Below are 16,545 nucleotides of genomic sequence, written 5' to 3'. Positions count from 1 at the left end.
TCTGCATTGCCATGACAAATACTATCGGTAATAATATTATTTAAGGCTGCAGTGGCTAGTCGGATGAATGGTTAGATGGACCAAACGATTTTAAATTGGTTAATTAAAAATATGTCCCCAGTTAATTGGGCTGCAGCTTTTAAAAACAATGTAGTTTCTTATAAAAGTACTTATAAAAGTACTTGCACAGACCGTAGGTAGCAAGCACCATCTTAGAAGAAGCATTTCTACAATCTCATATAGAAGCCTTCCAAGGTTGAGCCTCTGTGGTGGGTGCTTGTTATCACCTAAAGCAATTAAATAATGTGGTTTTTCCTTGAGAACAATTTGAGAATTTTTCTTGAGAACAGATTGGAAAAACAATTAATTAATGTGTTTTTTTCAAATCCCATGATTTATGAAGATTAACTTAATTGGCTGACAGTCCTAATATTATTGTAACATGTAGCCCAACATGTTGAAAATGATCAGTGGATTTTGAGTTTCCAGTTCACTCGTTTTCCCGAAAAAAATAAAGACTAGAATCATAAAATCGTAGAATTGTAGAGTTGGACACTGAGGGTCATTTAGTCAAACCCCTAAATAGCCCTAGTTAAAGAATAGTGTTTCAAGTGCTCAGTTCTCTTCACATCTGTTATCTCAGTCAGTGCCGTGCGGTGAAATTTTTCCTAGGGGAACAGTTAGGGGCAGAGTTACCAGCTTGCAAGGGCCATTGGGGAGGGCGGTCGACACACACACAAACATTGTGCTCCCCCTCCCCAAGCCAGTAAAAGGCTTCCTGGGCTTTGGGAAGGTCTAATGTGCCAGGAACATTGAGGGGAGTAGCTTAGTCCCCTGACCACACACCACTGATCTCAGTAATTATACAGCACTGTAAGAGAGGCTGGTACTTCAAGGGCCGACTTGTGGCACATTTGGTAAGCAGAGCCTGATCCAAAGACCTATTTTGTAGTGGCTGAGGGATGTGGCACATGCTGGAACTTTGACTGAGCATCACATCACCGAGGAGGATACCAGATATCACATGATTTGAGCAGGGCAGCCCATCATATGCAGAGTCTGGATGAAAGGGATGAGGGGCCTAAAGGCGAAGTAAATCATAATTGGGAAATTCTAATGCCCTCAAGCAAATGATCTAAAATTCAATAAACGTGTTCAATTCAAGTATCGTTGGAGGAAGACATTGTTCTGGTGATACTACTGTCACAAGGAATGTTTCCAAAGGCGTGATATGAAACCAGCTACAGAAGTCACAGGAGGCGGCTCCATTTCATCGGTGAAGCTGGTTCACAGGTGCTGACTGGCACCTCGACTGAGTCGCAGCAAAGAACCTTGAGAAGAGAGCTGGAGGGTCTCTTTCAGTGCTGGACCCTGTCTCTGTCAGCTGACTTTGGCCTACTTCAGATTTTGCCACCCTCTGTTCCTCAACGTATTGCTTGACAGTGTCTGTGAGAGGACTGATACCAGTAAACCCCTTTCAAACTCAGGTTGTGTATAAACTATTCCATTAAAGCACATTCAGTACACATTCTTTCCCTCAGATAACTCTGGGCACTGCAGTTTACCCCTCGCAGAGTTACAATTCCCAGCATCCCTTAATGAACTACAGTGCCCAGAATGCTTTGCGGAAGAGAACGTGCTTTACATGCATAGTATGTGCAGAGGCACAATCAGCAGAATGGGGCAGCAGCGTCCTGGTGTTAAGGGTAGATTGTGCCATGCCTGTGCCAGGCTGCAGGGATTTGGGGATTTGGGAGTGCTCCCTTATGTAAGCAGACAAACAAACGCACTCTTCTTTTCTGAATTATGCTGAAAACTTTACACAGCCAGGGCAGAGATTCACCAGTTCTTTTCCTGATGTTTTATAGTTGTAGGCAGTAGGAATGGACAAATCCATCAATTTCCATTTTCCATTTTTCCTATCTTAAATTTGGTTCATCCTATTTTGACATATGTTTGTGAATTGTTGAATGAAAAAGCCTACATGAAAATTCACAACGTATTCAAGTGCATTCTTCCTGATATATACATTTTTTTTAAAATGCAGTTTTACTAGTATGTGCAATTTTTTGGTAAGTGGTTTCCACCAGATGGAACACATTTTTGTATGTTATTTTCACTCATATGCATATTTTTGCATTCCACAAGTTTTAGTGTCTTTTTCATGTGCATTCTTTTAGATGGAGAACTGCCTCGAAAATTGGAGAAGTGTGAATTTCAAAGGACAACTTTGGTTTGCTTTGTGCGTCATTTTGGATGGTGCAGATTTGGGAAGTTTGCATTAAAGTGTGAACCAAATGAATTTCTCCCCCGCTATAAACCTATATAAATGAAAATTCAAAAATGAACTGGAGTGGAACACTCTCTTATCCAGTAGAAATTGTTCTGTGTGAGATAGCAAATTGCTATTTTAAAAAAAAATTATTTAATTTTCAGATTTTGAAATTTACAAGCAATTGTCAAACAACCAAAACAAAAAGAGAATTCCATAAATTCCCATGGACTTCCCTCCTTCCCTCTGTGGGTCCTTACCTTAACTTTTTTTCTTCCTGCATCCTCTCTATTAATCCAGTTCCATTACAACCATAGTCCAACGTTAAACTACAAGTGTCTTTCCAGTCCTACTAATAATTTTAATTGTTTACAATGATTTTTAAGGTAAATTATATATTTTCCCCATTCCTTACTGAAACTCTCATCAATTATCAATCAGTGAGATGGCAGATTGTGATACGATGAGTAGTATATTGTCTGGAAATTGTTTTAAACAGGCAATTATAGTTTATTCATTACAAATTAGCAGGGAGTAAGGCATGTATTCTGCCAGTGAAGAGCACTGCAAAGTTTGCTTATTGTTAGTTTCTTTTTACTTATGGGATGCCCAACTGAGTAGGCAACAAGTGAACTATTTATGATGCAGTGCACTGTTTTTTATCTGTGGCGCTGTTTTGACAGAGATCAGGAAAATACACTATGGGAAGAATAAATTGAATTCTTTTCTTTACAGTTCTCATCTGTCTTGTTTGCCGTGAGCGGAAAAGAGAATAGGATTCCATTTTTGAGGAAGGAGGTGATGATCAAACGCTTTTTGCTTGTCAGTATTGCACTCTAGACTGTCACTACAGGGGGAGAAAAAATTAGATGGTTCAAATAAAAGGTTGGCTTTTGTTGTTCTCTAAACAAAGCTCTGTTATTTTGGGATTGGCAAAGTGTCCCCCTCAAAACAGACTTGTGTATAACTGTAACTTGCCTGAACCAGATCTTCCCAGATCTTAAAGGTTAGAGGGAAATGACCCCCTAGGATGCTGAAATGTGTGTGTTTTTGTGTGTGTGTGTGTGTGTGTGTGTGTGTGTGTGTGTGAGAGAGAGAGAGAGAGAGAGAGAGAGAGAGAGAGAGAGAGAGAATGAATTAAGAAATCTCATGACTGGGGTCAATTGCAGAGGTCTTTCGCATTTCAACTTTAAAAGCATGGTTGAGTGGCTTTTTAGATCTTGAACCCTACTGTTTTCTCTGTTGTTGGTTTTAGTCTCATGGTTTTTTTAGCTTGCTTTGTACACCACCCAGAAAACCTATTGTTAATGGACAATACAATACAATAAAAGAAGAGAAAATGTGAGTAGATGCATAAATACAATGCTGAGGAGACAGGGTCTCTGCAAGAGGGGAAAGAGCTTTAAAACAGGCCCTCTACATGTGACTGCTTAATGCAAATGGCAGCATGAGGTGGTTCTCCGTCTGCCAAGGTGTGTAGGGTTGCCAGACCTCCAGATCTCCAGGGCCCCTCCATGTGGCAAGTGGAGGAGGACTTGAACCTCCTGGTTTGTGAGAGTGCCTTTCATAACAAAAAGAAGACTGTATTCTTCTTTATAAAATTTGTATGCTGCCCAAAGAGCACAGGTTGGTTCACAACATAAAAATACAAAACGAGAACACAAAATACATAATAAAACAAAAATGCATTTTGGAACTTCAGCTCAGCAGGAGCTGGCCACAAATTATAGCATAGACACTCAAGAGTGGGCCTGCTCTCCTCATTTCCCAATTAACCTTCATTACCAGCACCCGTCCAATGACATCGCTGGAGGCCATCCCTAGGTGTCAGGATTTGGCCCTGAAAGTTCAGGGCCTGGGATGCTCCTAATCTGGCAAGTGTGTGTGTGTGTAGTCTGTTGTGAGTCACAGAAGGTTCATAGCAAAGGTCTCTCACAGATCCTGCTGTGTTCCCCTCCGCAACTTTTCCTCCCCCTACCAATAGTTCAACTGCTATTTGTTTTAGTTTCTAAAAAAAAAAATCCAGAACGATGAACTTGTTTCTCTTGTGTATTTCTTCAAAAAGATAGGTTGTGAGTGTTTTTACACAGTGTGCTCATGACGTTTTCCCATTTTCCTTTGCTTGTGTGCGTTTCCTTCAAAGGCAGCGAATTTTCATGTTGGCTTTGTGTCCCCAAACTGCAGGATAGACACTGGTGGAGGAAGAGGGGGTGGTGGAAGCACACTGCCCCCAGCACTACGATCCTGGTGGGGTGCTGTCCTGGCTGCCCCCCCACGCACTGGGTGCCACACCTCCGCAGGTGGCGCACCACAACCCCCAGGACACGCCCCAGCGGGCGGCGCACCATGCCCCCAGAACTTGCGCCATACCCCTGGGACGCGTGCCAGCCACACCCCGCCTGCTCTCCCTCCCTCCCCGGTGCTGGAGCATGAAGCTCGGCCACTGAGGATAGAGCCCCTCTAGTTGGGAGCAAGGTCTTCATATGGATGCCTGAGGCCTGGGACAGGAGTAATCTATCATTGCTCTTTGATGAAATCCTGTCACGTTCTGAGTGAGTCCCAGTGACCCAAAAGGGAAGGGACTGCCTTCTCACATTCTTTAGCACCTGCTTCCCCTCATTCATAGTCCCTTGCACAGCAAGTGCAACTCTGTGTAGGAAATCGCTCACCAAACAAATGGTTGCAATGGGTTAAAGCAGGAATGGGGAACCTGAGACCTTCAGATGATGTTGAACCACAACTTCCATCCTCCTCCTTGACCATTGGCTATGCTGGCTGGCAGCTATTAGAGTCTATCTTGTAGAGGACCACAAGATCCTCAACGCTGGAATAAGTAGAATGGGGGCTCAGGTTCAGAGATGTGCAGTGCATTCTTATGCATATTCAGAGAGAAATTGAGTTCAGTGTGTACAGGATGGCAGCCTTGGGTACCAAACTGTAGATAGTTAAACCCAGTAGATATGTGTTCTCCCTGTTATGTCTCTTTCATTTGTTTATTGCCGTCATTAATATGCTGAAATATGTCTCCCTTGGGTGATGGTCTCCCGTAGGACAGCTACATTGCAAGGAAAGTGGTGGACATAATCCAGGCAAACAAAGCTTTACAGAGCAGAGGGCTTCTCTTCCATCAGCCACAGCAGTTTCTGGAGGTGGCAAGTGGACTCTGGGCTTGGCACCAGCACATGGCATTGTTAGGTAACTGCTTGGGCCACAGCAGGTGGAAGAGCACACCATAGATGGCTGTGCTGGGCACCAGATGAATTGCGTCTGGGAACCACCATTGTAATTTCCCACAATGACCCTGTGATATCATCAATTCAAGGCTTTGTGAGTTATTAAAGTAGTGAGGGCTGGGGTGCCACCATTTTAATTTCCCACAATGCCTCAAACTGGCACTGTGTTGGGAGTCTTGTGGGAAATTACACTGGCAACACATCAGCTAGCACTAGTTAGAGCATTGTTAGCTGCCACCCCTTACAAGCATGTTTACTAAGCAGCTCATTGGCATAGGCATTGTACATTTTGTCAAGGTTCTCATCAAAATGGCAGCCATTTTGGCCGCCATCTTGCTTAACTGACTGCATTCTGCTTCTTACGTTTGCCTACAGCATCATGGAACATGGGGTAGAGCACAGAGATAACATTAGGAAGTGACAACATTACTTTTATAATTCTATGACCCTTTGCATCTTGGGAACTGTTGCCCATTCCTGTGCTGTTCCTCCCCCCTTTAACTGCCTCTATCAGACTGCCCCATTTTGCCACAAAACATATTTATATCTCTGCCCCCACCCCTTCAGCAAAACAAAATGGGAAGTTATTTCCACTAGTACACACTCTCATATTTAAATCCCTTTGCATTTCAGCATATTACTAAAAATGTGTTCAGATGTGTTAGCATTTCTCTAGAGCCAGCCCTACCATTAGGTAGAGGAGGCAACTGCTTCAGGCAGCAAATGTTAAGAGGCAGAGAGTGCCAGCAAAGCCTTGGAAGTCAGATCTGTGTGGCCTGGCTGCTCAGCCTGCCCTTCACCCCCTAAGCTACTTGCTGGCTGCCCTCAGATGTTGGTGGAGGCGGCCAGTGTGATCAGCTTCCATCTGTGGACATCTGGGAGGAAAATGCATCTTGTTTTTCACCTCGTCTCAGACTGCAAACTGTCTGAGCCTTGCATTTCTGTGTAATATTTTCGAAGGATTTAACCAAATGTTATCTACTTCAACTGGCATGTAAGGTGATGCACAGACCAAGAGCTTTTGAAGCGAATTGACCCCTCCGAAGGTTAACTATAGAAAGCTGCACTATTTTCAGGTACAAAAGGGAATGTCCTTAATATTACTCTTGTTACAGAGAGTGTTATTTTCTTACATGCATGAACAATACAAAATGTGTACATATAATTTAACATCTATGTGGGGGTTTGACTTCTTTTTCTTTTTTTTACCTATTTGTATGCAGTAGAAGGCTTGTTGTAGGAAAAGCATATCTGAATATACTGATAATAAGAAAAAGAAACTAAGTTATACATTGCCAACACAAATGTTAACTGCTTATGAATTGTTCCTTTACACAACACACACACACACAAAGCCATTCAAGCCTGATTATTTTTCTAAGTAACTTCAATTAAATTGAAGAAAATAATTGAAACGTGTGTGTGTTTTTATTGCATGTCATATTTCCCATGTACTCAGCTCAAAATTATTCATGGTGTGCAGAAAGTAGCTAGAGAAAAGTCCCCCCCCCCTTTCATAATACTAGAACCAGTGGTGTAGCATGTGTTGCCAGTGTCCGGGACCGCACAGAGTGAGGGGGTGGGAGGGAGGGAGATGCCATATACATGTGCATTCAACTGCCTAACAGCGTCCACATCACCCAAGAGACTCCAGCCACATAGATAAGAAGAGTCATTCCATTGTCTGGAGAGGTCACTTCCTGGTTTGCATGGATAAGACGCTTTTAACGGAGCCCAGCAACGGAAGCACACAGCTGTATTGTGGCAGCACCGGGTGTTGAAATCTTGTGCCCCCTAACAATTTTGCACCCGGGGCAGCTGCCCCTGTGCCAGCCCACACTCACCAACTAGAACCCAGGGACACTGAATGAAGCTGAATGTTGGAAGACTCAGTAGGACAGAGAAAAGAAAGGACTTCTTCACGTAGTGCAGTTAAACTACGGAATTTGCTCCCAGAAGAGGTAGTGACAGCCACCAAATTAGATAGCTTTAAAAGAGGATTAGACAAATTCATGGAGAAGGCTATCAGTCCATGATGACTAGGCTCTACCTCCACTTTCAGAAGGAGTGTGCCTCTGAATATCAGTTGCTAGGAATCTCAGATAGGGAACATGTTATTGGCCTACAGCACCTATCATCCCTGAGCATTGTTAATGCAGACTGGGGCTGATGGGAATTGTAGGCCAACACTGGACAGCTACAGGTTCCCTAACTGCTGCTTTAAAGGTTTTTTCTTTTCTTAACTAGACATATAGGTATTCTTGTGACTTCGCACCATTGTTTTCCAGCCTGAATCTTCAAGAGCAAGATTGGCCCTAAACTGAAGTGATGTGGATGCCTTTAAAAAAAGAAAAAAAGATACAGGAAGATTTACTTGCATGTGTTGACATGTCTCCTACCATGTTGTAACCTCAAATTTGATGTTATTTAAAACTCGAGAGTTTGGGATGTTTAACTGAGCTGTGGGCGTGGGGTGTGGAGAAGTTCCTGTGCCAGCAATGGCAGACTTTTAAAGGCTCTCTGACCTTTAAATTGCCACGATAGACCACACAGCTCACTTCTTTCCCCATCCATATTCCACATCTGATTTTATGCAGGGAAGAGAAAGACATTCCAGGAGTCTGAATGATAGCAGTGCTCTCTTCATATTTATCTTCATGAGTGAAAATGGTAATTTGTAAATGTTCCTGCCATGCCCGAGTTATTGCTACATTTGTCTTCAATCAAACGGCACCGCATAATGGATTGGCCATCTTGTATTAAATGTACATTATTACTTTGGTATAAAAATGTTATTAGAGTGAATGAAATAAGCTTTTACGTGCAATTTGTATTGCAGAAAATGATTTTTAAAATGTAGCTTTGCAGTATGGAGAAATGAAATGACAAGAACTTTGCTGATCAGATATTTCCTCCCCTCGCTGCCCCCAAAAGTCTAATAGCTTCAGAGAAGGAAATGCAATTTAGATAGGGGGACATAAAATAGTTTAGAAATAGGGTGCAATAACAGAAATAGCAAACCTGGCATTACATTGCCTCACCTATGAACTTTTAGGATTATAGAATCCTAAAATTGGAAAGCTCAAATATCATCCCTAGATGTAGGCTTACATGCACATAACATTTGGGGCATATAAATAAATCCACACTCCTATATAGATCTTTTACTTGCTATTTCTGCCCTGCTTTGTTAAGAACGAGCTTCATAGATGCTTTCCGTAGAGAAGAATAAATTTGCATGTATAAAAATCAGACTATGACTGATCCAGCAGGTAGCAGTTTAGCTTTCCCCTGCTCTTTGAAATCGCCCTGCACAACTTACTCCATGGCCCATTTTAGCAATTAGGACTTGATCTCACTGCCTCTCTCCCCCTGCTCACACAGGCATTGATCCACATGCAGCAGCAGCGCTCCTTTTGCCATGACGCCTCCCCATCCTCACCTCCATTGATAGCCCTACTGCAAACAGAGAGCTGCATTTGAAGAAAAGCTGCAAACACAGTCAAGTGCTCTGCAGTAAGACCGAAATGGATTTCCCCTCAGAATTTTAAGTGTCGTTCTTGCTACCCAGCTCCCCCTTGTTCTTTGCTGCTATTTTGATCTGCTACTTCGATTAACCAGCTCTCTCTCGCCCGCCCCGCCCCCCATGGTAGCACTTGAAAACTGCTAAGAAGTGACCCTCTGCTCTTCTGTTCTCCAAGTGAGACGGGTTCCCAAAACATTTCCACCTGCCCTCCCTCAGCCCCTCAAATCCAGACCTAAGCTGCTCCTGCCTGCGTAGCAGTTCCCTATTGTCTTCCCCTTTTTCTCCCTTGCTGTTGCTCTCGTTGCCAGGCAACAGGAATGGGCCCCGGCATGTGAGAGAAGCACTGAGCAATTACCTTCCAAGTTGTTAGCATCAATGTGCTTAGGTAAGATAAGGGAACTTCGGAAGATCAAAAACAAACCACAACTCTACCGTCTTGGACAACCAATGGGGGAGTGCTCATGGGGCTGTAGAGAAGGAGGCTCGTGAAAATGTTTGCGATTATGCTCTTTGCATAAATGCATATATTTCGCTTGGAGAGTAGTGTTTCAGGAAATTGTATCTGGGAGTTATTTTTCCATAGATGTGTCAGCTCCCACCACAAGTCACATAACGACCAAAAATACATCTGCAGATATTCTCGAATCAATGTAGATCCCGGAGATTTTAAGCTTATGTCCTTGAACAATGAAGTGTGTTGAAATGGACACCATTTGAATTCTGCTATTTCTAGCTGTCTATCAGGGCGAGTCGTTGGATTGGCAGGACTGTTTCACTGATCTCTCCAGCAGTCCAATTTGCTAACTTTTCACAGTAGAGTTTTCTGGTGCACAGGGAGAAAACTCTACCCGCTTTGCTTCTTCTCTGCTCCTGCTGTACTACCAGAAATACCGGTAAGCCACAATTTAGCTTAACACTATGTCAAAACCCAGGCACACTGTTTGTGGCCTCCAAATGAACCACAAACTGTAAACCAAGAGCAAACCTTGGTTGCAGCTCACGGTTTGTTTGGAGACAGACAAACCTCAAGCCTGGGTTCAGATATAATGCCTAACTATGGTTTAACTCCAGGTAACTCAGCAGGAGCAGGGAAGGATCAAAGCAGCCACAATTTTCTCTATGTGAACCAACACACTGCACATTCGCCTGTAAACCATGGTTGAGATTGCCTATGGTTTAAAGTGGGGGTACAGACAAGGCCAATGAGTAGATCACCGTTTACTTTAGTGTCCCACAAGCTAAGCATAACTGTGGTTTAAAAGTGAAGTGTTGCAAGCATGCTGTCAACCTTATCTCATCATGCCTGAGAATTACTTCACGGTGAGCTCCATTTCAATTTCAGGAGGTGTAACATTTCCCAGAGGTGCATATTAATTGTGGCAAAGTGTGCTGCAATTGTAGAGTTGTAATCTATTAAACATTAATGTAATGTCATAAGCTCTTAGGTGAAAATGCTTCTAAATATTTATTAAGACATGTAAATGTTTAAAGTACAATTTCAATACCAAAGAAGAAAACCTGATCTATTCTTTGTGCTATTCTGTTGCATGTCTTAACGGTGTTTTGCCAACTTGAAGAGTGCCCCAGTTGTTGTGGCAATCAATTCTTATTTACTCAAACACCCCAATTCTTTGATAAACCAGGCGCTCATGATATATCAAAGGGAGGCACTCCATTGGTTGCCATGACCATCTTTATCCATCCAAAGGCCACCATTTCCCAGGAAATGAACCAACAGGTCTTTACAAACCACATGCTTGTAGGCCAACATAAAGCAAAGTTATGGTGTAACCACGAAGATATGTTATGGATATATTATTGTATAATATTGGCATAATCTAGGCAACCAAATAGTTCACAACTAGACCTAGAATTGAAATTAAATTCATCAACATCAAAAGGATGAATAAAATAACCTTGAACCTTGAATGTCTTAGGGAGATTGCTGGGTATGGTTCATTTATCAGTGGTCTCTCTGATCTCATGTGATTATGTTATACGCTATTCTGGGCACTTTTAGTATTAAACGTCAGCCACACCCAGCACTCAATACCAAATGAAAGACCTAATATCTCTAGCTAACAGCAATTGCAGATGAAACACACTGCTTCTACTGCTTTCCTCAAGACATTCAGGGACCTTCAGACCACCGCTGCACACATCCCCATTCCTGCCCTGCTCCTTTGGATATGTGGTCATAACTGGGAACAAGAATGAACCTATCAGTTGCCACACTAACTGAGCCAAGCTTGTGCGTTTGTGGAAGAGGTTAGTGGCAGAAAAGAAGTCCCAACCTATGCATCTTATCCTTCTTCTGCAGGGCACCAGCAAGCTGTAAAATAATTATTAGAGAACTGTAGGGCTCTAATATAAAGGGAACTTTACAGTAAGTGCAATATGGCCAAATCAAGTCCTTGCATGAGTCTTTTAAAAGGTATTCTTTGCATTAATGTTCTACCTGAAAACCCACCTCACACATAATGCCTGTGGTACATTTAATGGCAGATGGTTTGCTGTGGTGGCCAAACTTTTTCCAAAGAGGGCCAGATTTGATGAAGTGAAGGGCTGTGAGGGTCGACCAAAGTTGTTAACCTCTTTTTAGGATTGAAGTTTTTGAGTTTTTTATGATTTTACCCCAAACTTGTTGAGCTTTTCTTTAGGATTGATGTTGTTGAGGCATTTTTAGGATTTTACCTCAGGAAATAAACTGCCACAGGGGCCGGATTAAACCGACCAGCGGGCCGGATTAGGCCCCTGAAACGGACTTTGGACATGCCTGGTTTAGAGGTTGCTGGTGCTGCCACACACATGTCCCATGGCAATTACTGCTTACCTTTCCTTATATTTCAGGTTAAGTAGTATGACAGAATGTTATTCTGGTCTGGTATATTGAGTACATCTTAGGCACCGGCATACACAAATCTTGAGCCCGAAACAAATTAAAGTAGCACACATAAACTAAATGGATAGTGATATATTAAAAACAGAAGAAATTTTATTTGTATTTTTCTCAGAAGCTATGTGGGTTTGGTTCCAAAAACTTTAAAATTCCATAGCCTCTTCAAACATTAAAATATTTTTCATCAGACCATAATTCCACATAAAGGTAGCTCAACCAGAATTAAGCTTAATTGCTTCTAGATCTATATCCCCAAATAAAAGGATTCTGAGTTATCTCCAGCTGCTTTTTAAAACAAAATGAATAGGAGTGCTATCTACAGTACTACAGACAATGTACCATTCTGATTAATGCTAATACAGACTAAGGGGAGCAAGGGAACCTAGAGGACAGTCCAATTTTCCTTCACTATTCTGAAATATTATTTTATGTGCTAGCCTTGCAATTCCAGCAGCAAAGCAGTCCGGTCATAATTATGCAAAAGCTTTTAATGCTTTTAATGTGTGGGGAAAGTTATTCATGTAAGGTTTCAATTAGAAAGCCAAACAGCTGCCAGCATCTTGAACTTCTTTGAAGATGAGGGTACTCAGCGAGCAACTAGGCCTATGAACTTTTTTTTGGCTATATCAATAAAAGTCAGCATGTGAAAACTGGGGTCTCGTACATAACTTTCACTGCCTAATTTTCATATCCACATTTGAAATAAATCAACTGGATGTAACTTGGATATCTGAAAAGGGATCCACCTTGTGCAGATTCCATTGATACTAATGGGAAGTGCAAAATGCCAATTCATTACAATTAAACTCATGTGGCCACATTTGTGGTTTGTGGAGGGGGGAGCGGTTGCATTGCCATGGTTTAAAAAGTTATTTGCTTCGTTTATAGAACACCCAAGGCAGCACACAAAGCCAACCATAAACCGGGTAATCTTCCCACCAAACCCTCACATTCCAATTACATAAATAGCGATAAGGCCTGTAAAGTTGGGGATATAACATATAATGCCGCAGAGGTGCATTACACAAATGAATTTCAGGAGTGCAACCTGCCTGAAAGTTCCCGTACTACAATGGGAAAATGTGGTGGTTTTTTTACAGATATTTTGAAACACAAAACCTGAAATGGTGCAGACTCAATGGGAGCTATTCATTTCTTTATCAGTGTGCCACAGGCACTAGTCAACAGGTACCTGTGATACTCACATAATCACATTCTACAAAGCACTAATTGCATCACACAACTGACATACCGGGCGTGAGCAATGACATTTTCTCAGACCAAACTATTCTGGTTCATTTCATTATCAGTTATGAAATTCCCCCAGTTTGAGTGCTGGGGAAGTCTATTTCTTTAGAATAGCACTGTTCTGATTTGAAAGATGCCTGAATCCTCCAGAACGTTAGAGTAGCAACCCCAATCATTTTTGCAGTAAGGCTACGATCCTATGATTCCTGCGAGGTTATTCCGGGAACTATTCCGGGACATTGCAGACCTGAGCAGAGGAGGAGCATCCTGAGAGGCTTCCTCATTGCAGATGTAGAAACCTCCACAGCTGGTGCTCTGAGAGGGGCAGGGAGGGATGGGACATGTTAGGGATGGATCTGGGATCTCTGGGATCCAAATTCCTTCCATCCCCTGACATTACTCACCCTGCCAACAATGGAGTGAAAATACACCAGCTCTGGAACTGGCTTATTTTCTCTCTGACCTCCTGTCCTTGCTGGTACAGTGGTGCCTCGCAAGACGAAATTAATCCGTTCCGCGAGTCTTTTCGTCTTGCGGTATTTTCGTCTTGCGAAGCACGGCTATTAGCGGCTTAGCAGCTATTAACGGCATAGCGGCTATTAACGGCTTAGCGGCTTTAAGAAAAAGGAAACAAACTCGCAAGACGTTTCATCTTGCGAAGCAAGCCCATAGGGAAATTCGTCTTGTGGAACGACTCAAAAAATGGAAAACTCTTTCGTCTTGCGCGTTTTTCGTCTTGCGAGGCATTCATCTTGCGAGGTACCACTGTATAAATCCAGCAGAAATTTCAGAGACCATATCTGCCAGAGATTCTTAAAGACTAGATCTTCTTAAAGGCTAGAAACTTCTTAAAGAATAGATCTGCCAGAGATTTTCCCTCCCCCGCCTCCATAGGATTGCTCTTTCCAGTGATAATTTGGAAAAAAGCCCTGAGCAATCTCACACATTTTTACTCAGAAGCAAGTCCAGTGGGGCTTACCCCCAAAAGTAAGAGCATACAGGACTGCAGACTAAAATTCCAGCTGCCACTTGCTGGATGGAATTGTGTTGCAGAACTACTTGGCTGAATATGTCCACGGTTTCTTTCTCTTCGACTATTTCTTAAATTCAAAAAACACACCCTTTCACCAATTCTCTCTCTTCAGGATCCATATTGCCGTTCCCCCATAATTACATATCAAAAGCCCCACTTTTTTCTTCTTAATTTCCAATACTTTACAATAAACCGCAAAAGACAAAACTGAATATTTTAAAACTGTGCCATTGAACCTTTTAAAATACAATCATTAATACAACATTAACGTCCATGCATGATAGTACTGAGTTATCTCTGTTAGAAACTTCTTTCCCACTTTCAGCTGATTAAACAAGTTTTTGGAATAGAAGCTGCTTTATTCTGTCTCACCTGCGACTAAAAAGGAGTGTCGAATACCCTGTAGAATGTCTTGCTCGAACTTTTCTTTATTACATGCACAAATCATCTGTTTTACTTATTTAGCAAATGGTGTCTGATTCCAGAAGATTTAACTATAACTGTGAACCCATTATAAGTTGAAATGCAGTCAGGCTGTTCACTGAAAAGTAAATTTGTGATGAAGAGACACATCAGTGGTTAAGTCACATCTTTCTGCTACTAATTGCCCATAAACTACGTTTCTGGACTTTGTTTCTTGGTACAATACTGGCTGGCCTTTCTCTTTCTGTGGTCAGCAAGAAACAGCCACACTCCCCTGCAGTGTAAAATATATTTAAAGCCTATTTTCACACTTCCACATACCCCCCCCCCCCTTTAAAATTAAGGCGATTTGATATCAGTGCCACCTTTAAGTTACCATAATATCTGAATTCAACCACTGTTTTGAAGTCCTCTTCAGATGAAATGGTAAGCCAAGTGGTTGTCTCCTGTTTGTCATCTTCATCTAATGGGATCAGCTGTGTGCTTGTTTGCATTATTAGTCTCCTACATCTCCATCTCTATCACCAATGAGCCACAGAAAGTGAAAACTCATGGCAAGTAAGGCAGTTCCAAGAAAATCACCAAGAGCAGTAAGGTAAGGGATAGAAAAACTGTCCGGATCTTTTCCTTTTTTCCAGAAGTGGTGAACCATCCAGTCAGCAATCCATAGCAATGTAAACACCTATGGCAAAATGAAAAAATATATAAATCACATTGACATGATATCTATGGCAGTATCTGAAATCCACTATTTCTACTAACTTATTTGAATAGAAAGGTTGAGCTCATGGTTCTTTATGTATTTTGCAAAGATTGCCTGTAGGCTAAAAAATAGACAAGATTAAGATTTAAATCAATTTGGACCTTCAGGAAATAAAGACTTATAACCCAAGCTGTTCCTGTATCAAAACACACAAAAGATTTCCTGAGTCCAAAACAATTTAAAAAGCGGGCACGTCCACTGTGATTTTTGGTATACAGACTCAATGTTTCAAATACCATTTTGAAAGCGTGCGTTTTCTTAAATATTATTTAAATAGCTAAAATGGAAAATTAGATGTTACAGTATTAGGCACACTGAAATAATTTAATACTTCTAAGAGAATCCCTACCTTTGATTTGTACTACAAAAGAATTTTTAAGATGTAACCATATGGTTTTCAAATTAGCAATTTTCTGTCCCTTTTTCCATTATGAAATATGTATAAGTTATTCAGATACACCTCCCTGCTGAAAAGGCGGCTCTGTAGCCTCAGCTAATTATGCATGTGCTAGGTGTGCTCCTCTCTGCAAACCAAACAAATATATTTGAAAGCACATGTTTTCTTTGGAAGAGACTGTCAGATTCTTTGAGGCAGCTCCTCTTTTACCAAAGCAGGCAGAAAGCGAGACTAGGGATAGTGAAGCCAGCCTTTCACATCCCCATCCCGCAGAAACTGTCCATCTCTGGGCTCCAAGACATAAACGTGACCAGTACCATGGAAGGTGACGTTACATGGGGAATTGTTATAATTTGGGTCTCTTATTTCAGTTGGCCAGCACCACAACATTAGCAAGGCGATCAAAGGCAAATCTGTCCCCCTCTGCCAAGACCGAAGTTGTGCAGGTTGTGGAGGACCAGAGTGGGCGGGAAAGAGTCTGGAAACAAATGTGACAGGTGGGAACATGCAGTGGCATTTGGGCACAGATTGCATTACTTGAGGGGGGGGGGATAATTATTAAAATTCTAATAAAGAGGAGTCTAAGCTAACTAAAGCACATACCATTGTGTTGTTTATCTAAAAATGCTTTAGAAACTGAAGTTTCACATTCAAATATATTCCTGACTGCTCAGGACATTTGAGAAACAAGGTGATTAAAATGTTGCTTGTCCTTGGGTAGAAAAGCAAATTTTTATATTACAACAAAATG

The 16,545-nt window shown here is 41.8% G+C and overlaps 1 protein-coding gene across 1 annotated transcript in view; it reads right to left on the bottom strand.

Annotated features, from left to right (window-relative positions):
- Positions 1–11,998: 11,998 nt before the first annotated feature.
- The window catches only part of SLC41A2 (solute carrier family 41 member 2), a 48,889-nt gene continuing 44,342 nt past the window's right edge, over positions 11,999–16,545 (bottom strand). The window contains exon 11 of the mRNA XM_082240538.1: positions 11,999–15,316. Coding sequence (XP_082096664.1) covers positions 15,131–15,316 — 186 coding nt within the window. The 3' untranslated portion in view covers positions 11,999–15,130. The remainder of the gene's footprint in view (positions 15,317–16,545) is intronic.

Source organism: Podarcis vaucheri (genome assembly GCF_965113315.1).
Source record: "Podarcis vaucheri genome assembly, chromosome: 10".
Classification (NCBI taxonomy): Eukaryota; Metazoa; Chordata; class Lepidosauria; order Squamata; family Lacertidae; genus Podarcis; species Podarcis vaucheri.
The sequence above is the reverse complement of the archived record's forward strand: the minus strand, read 5'-3'. Positions and strand labels throughout refer to the sequence as shown.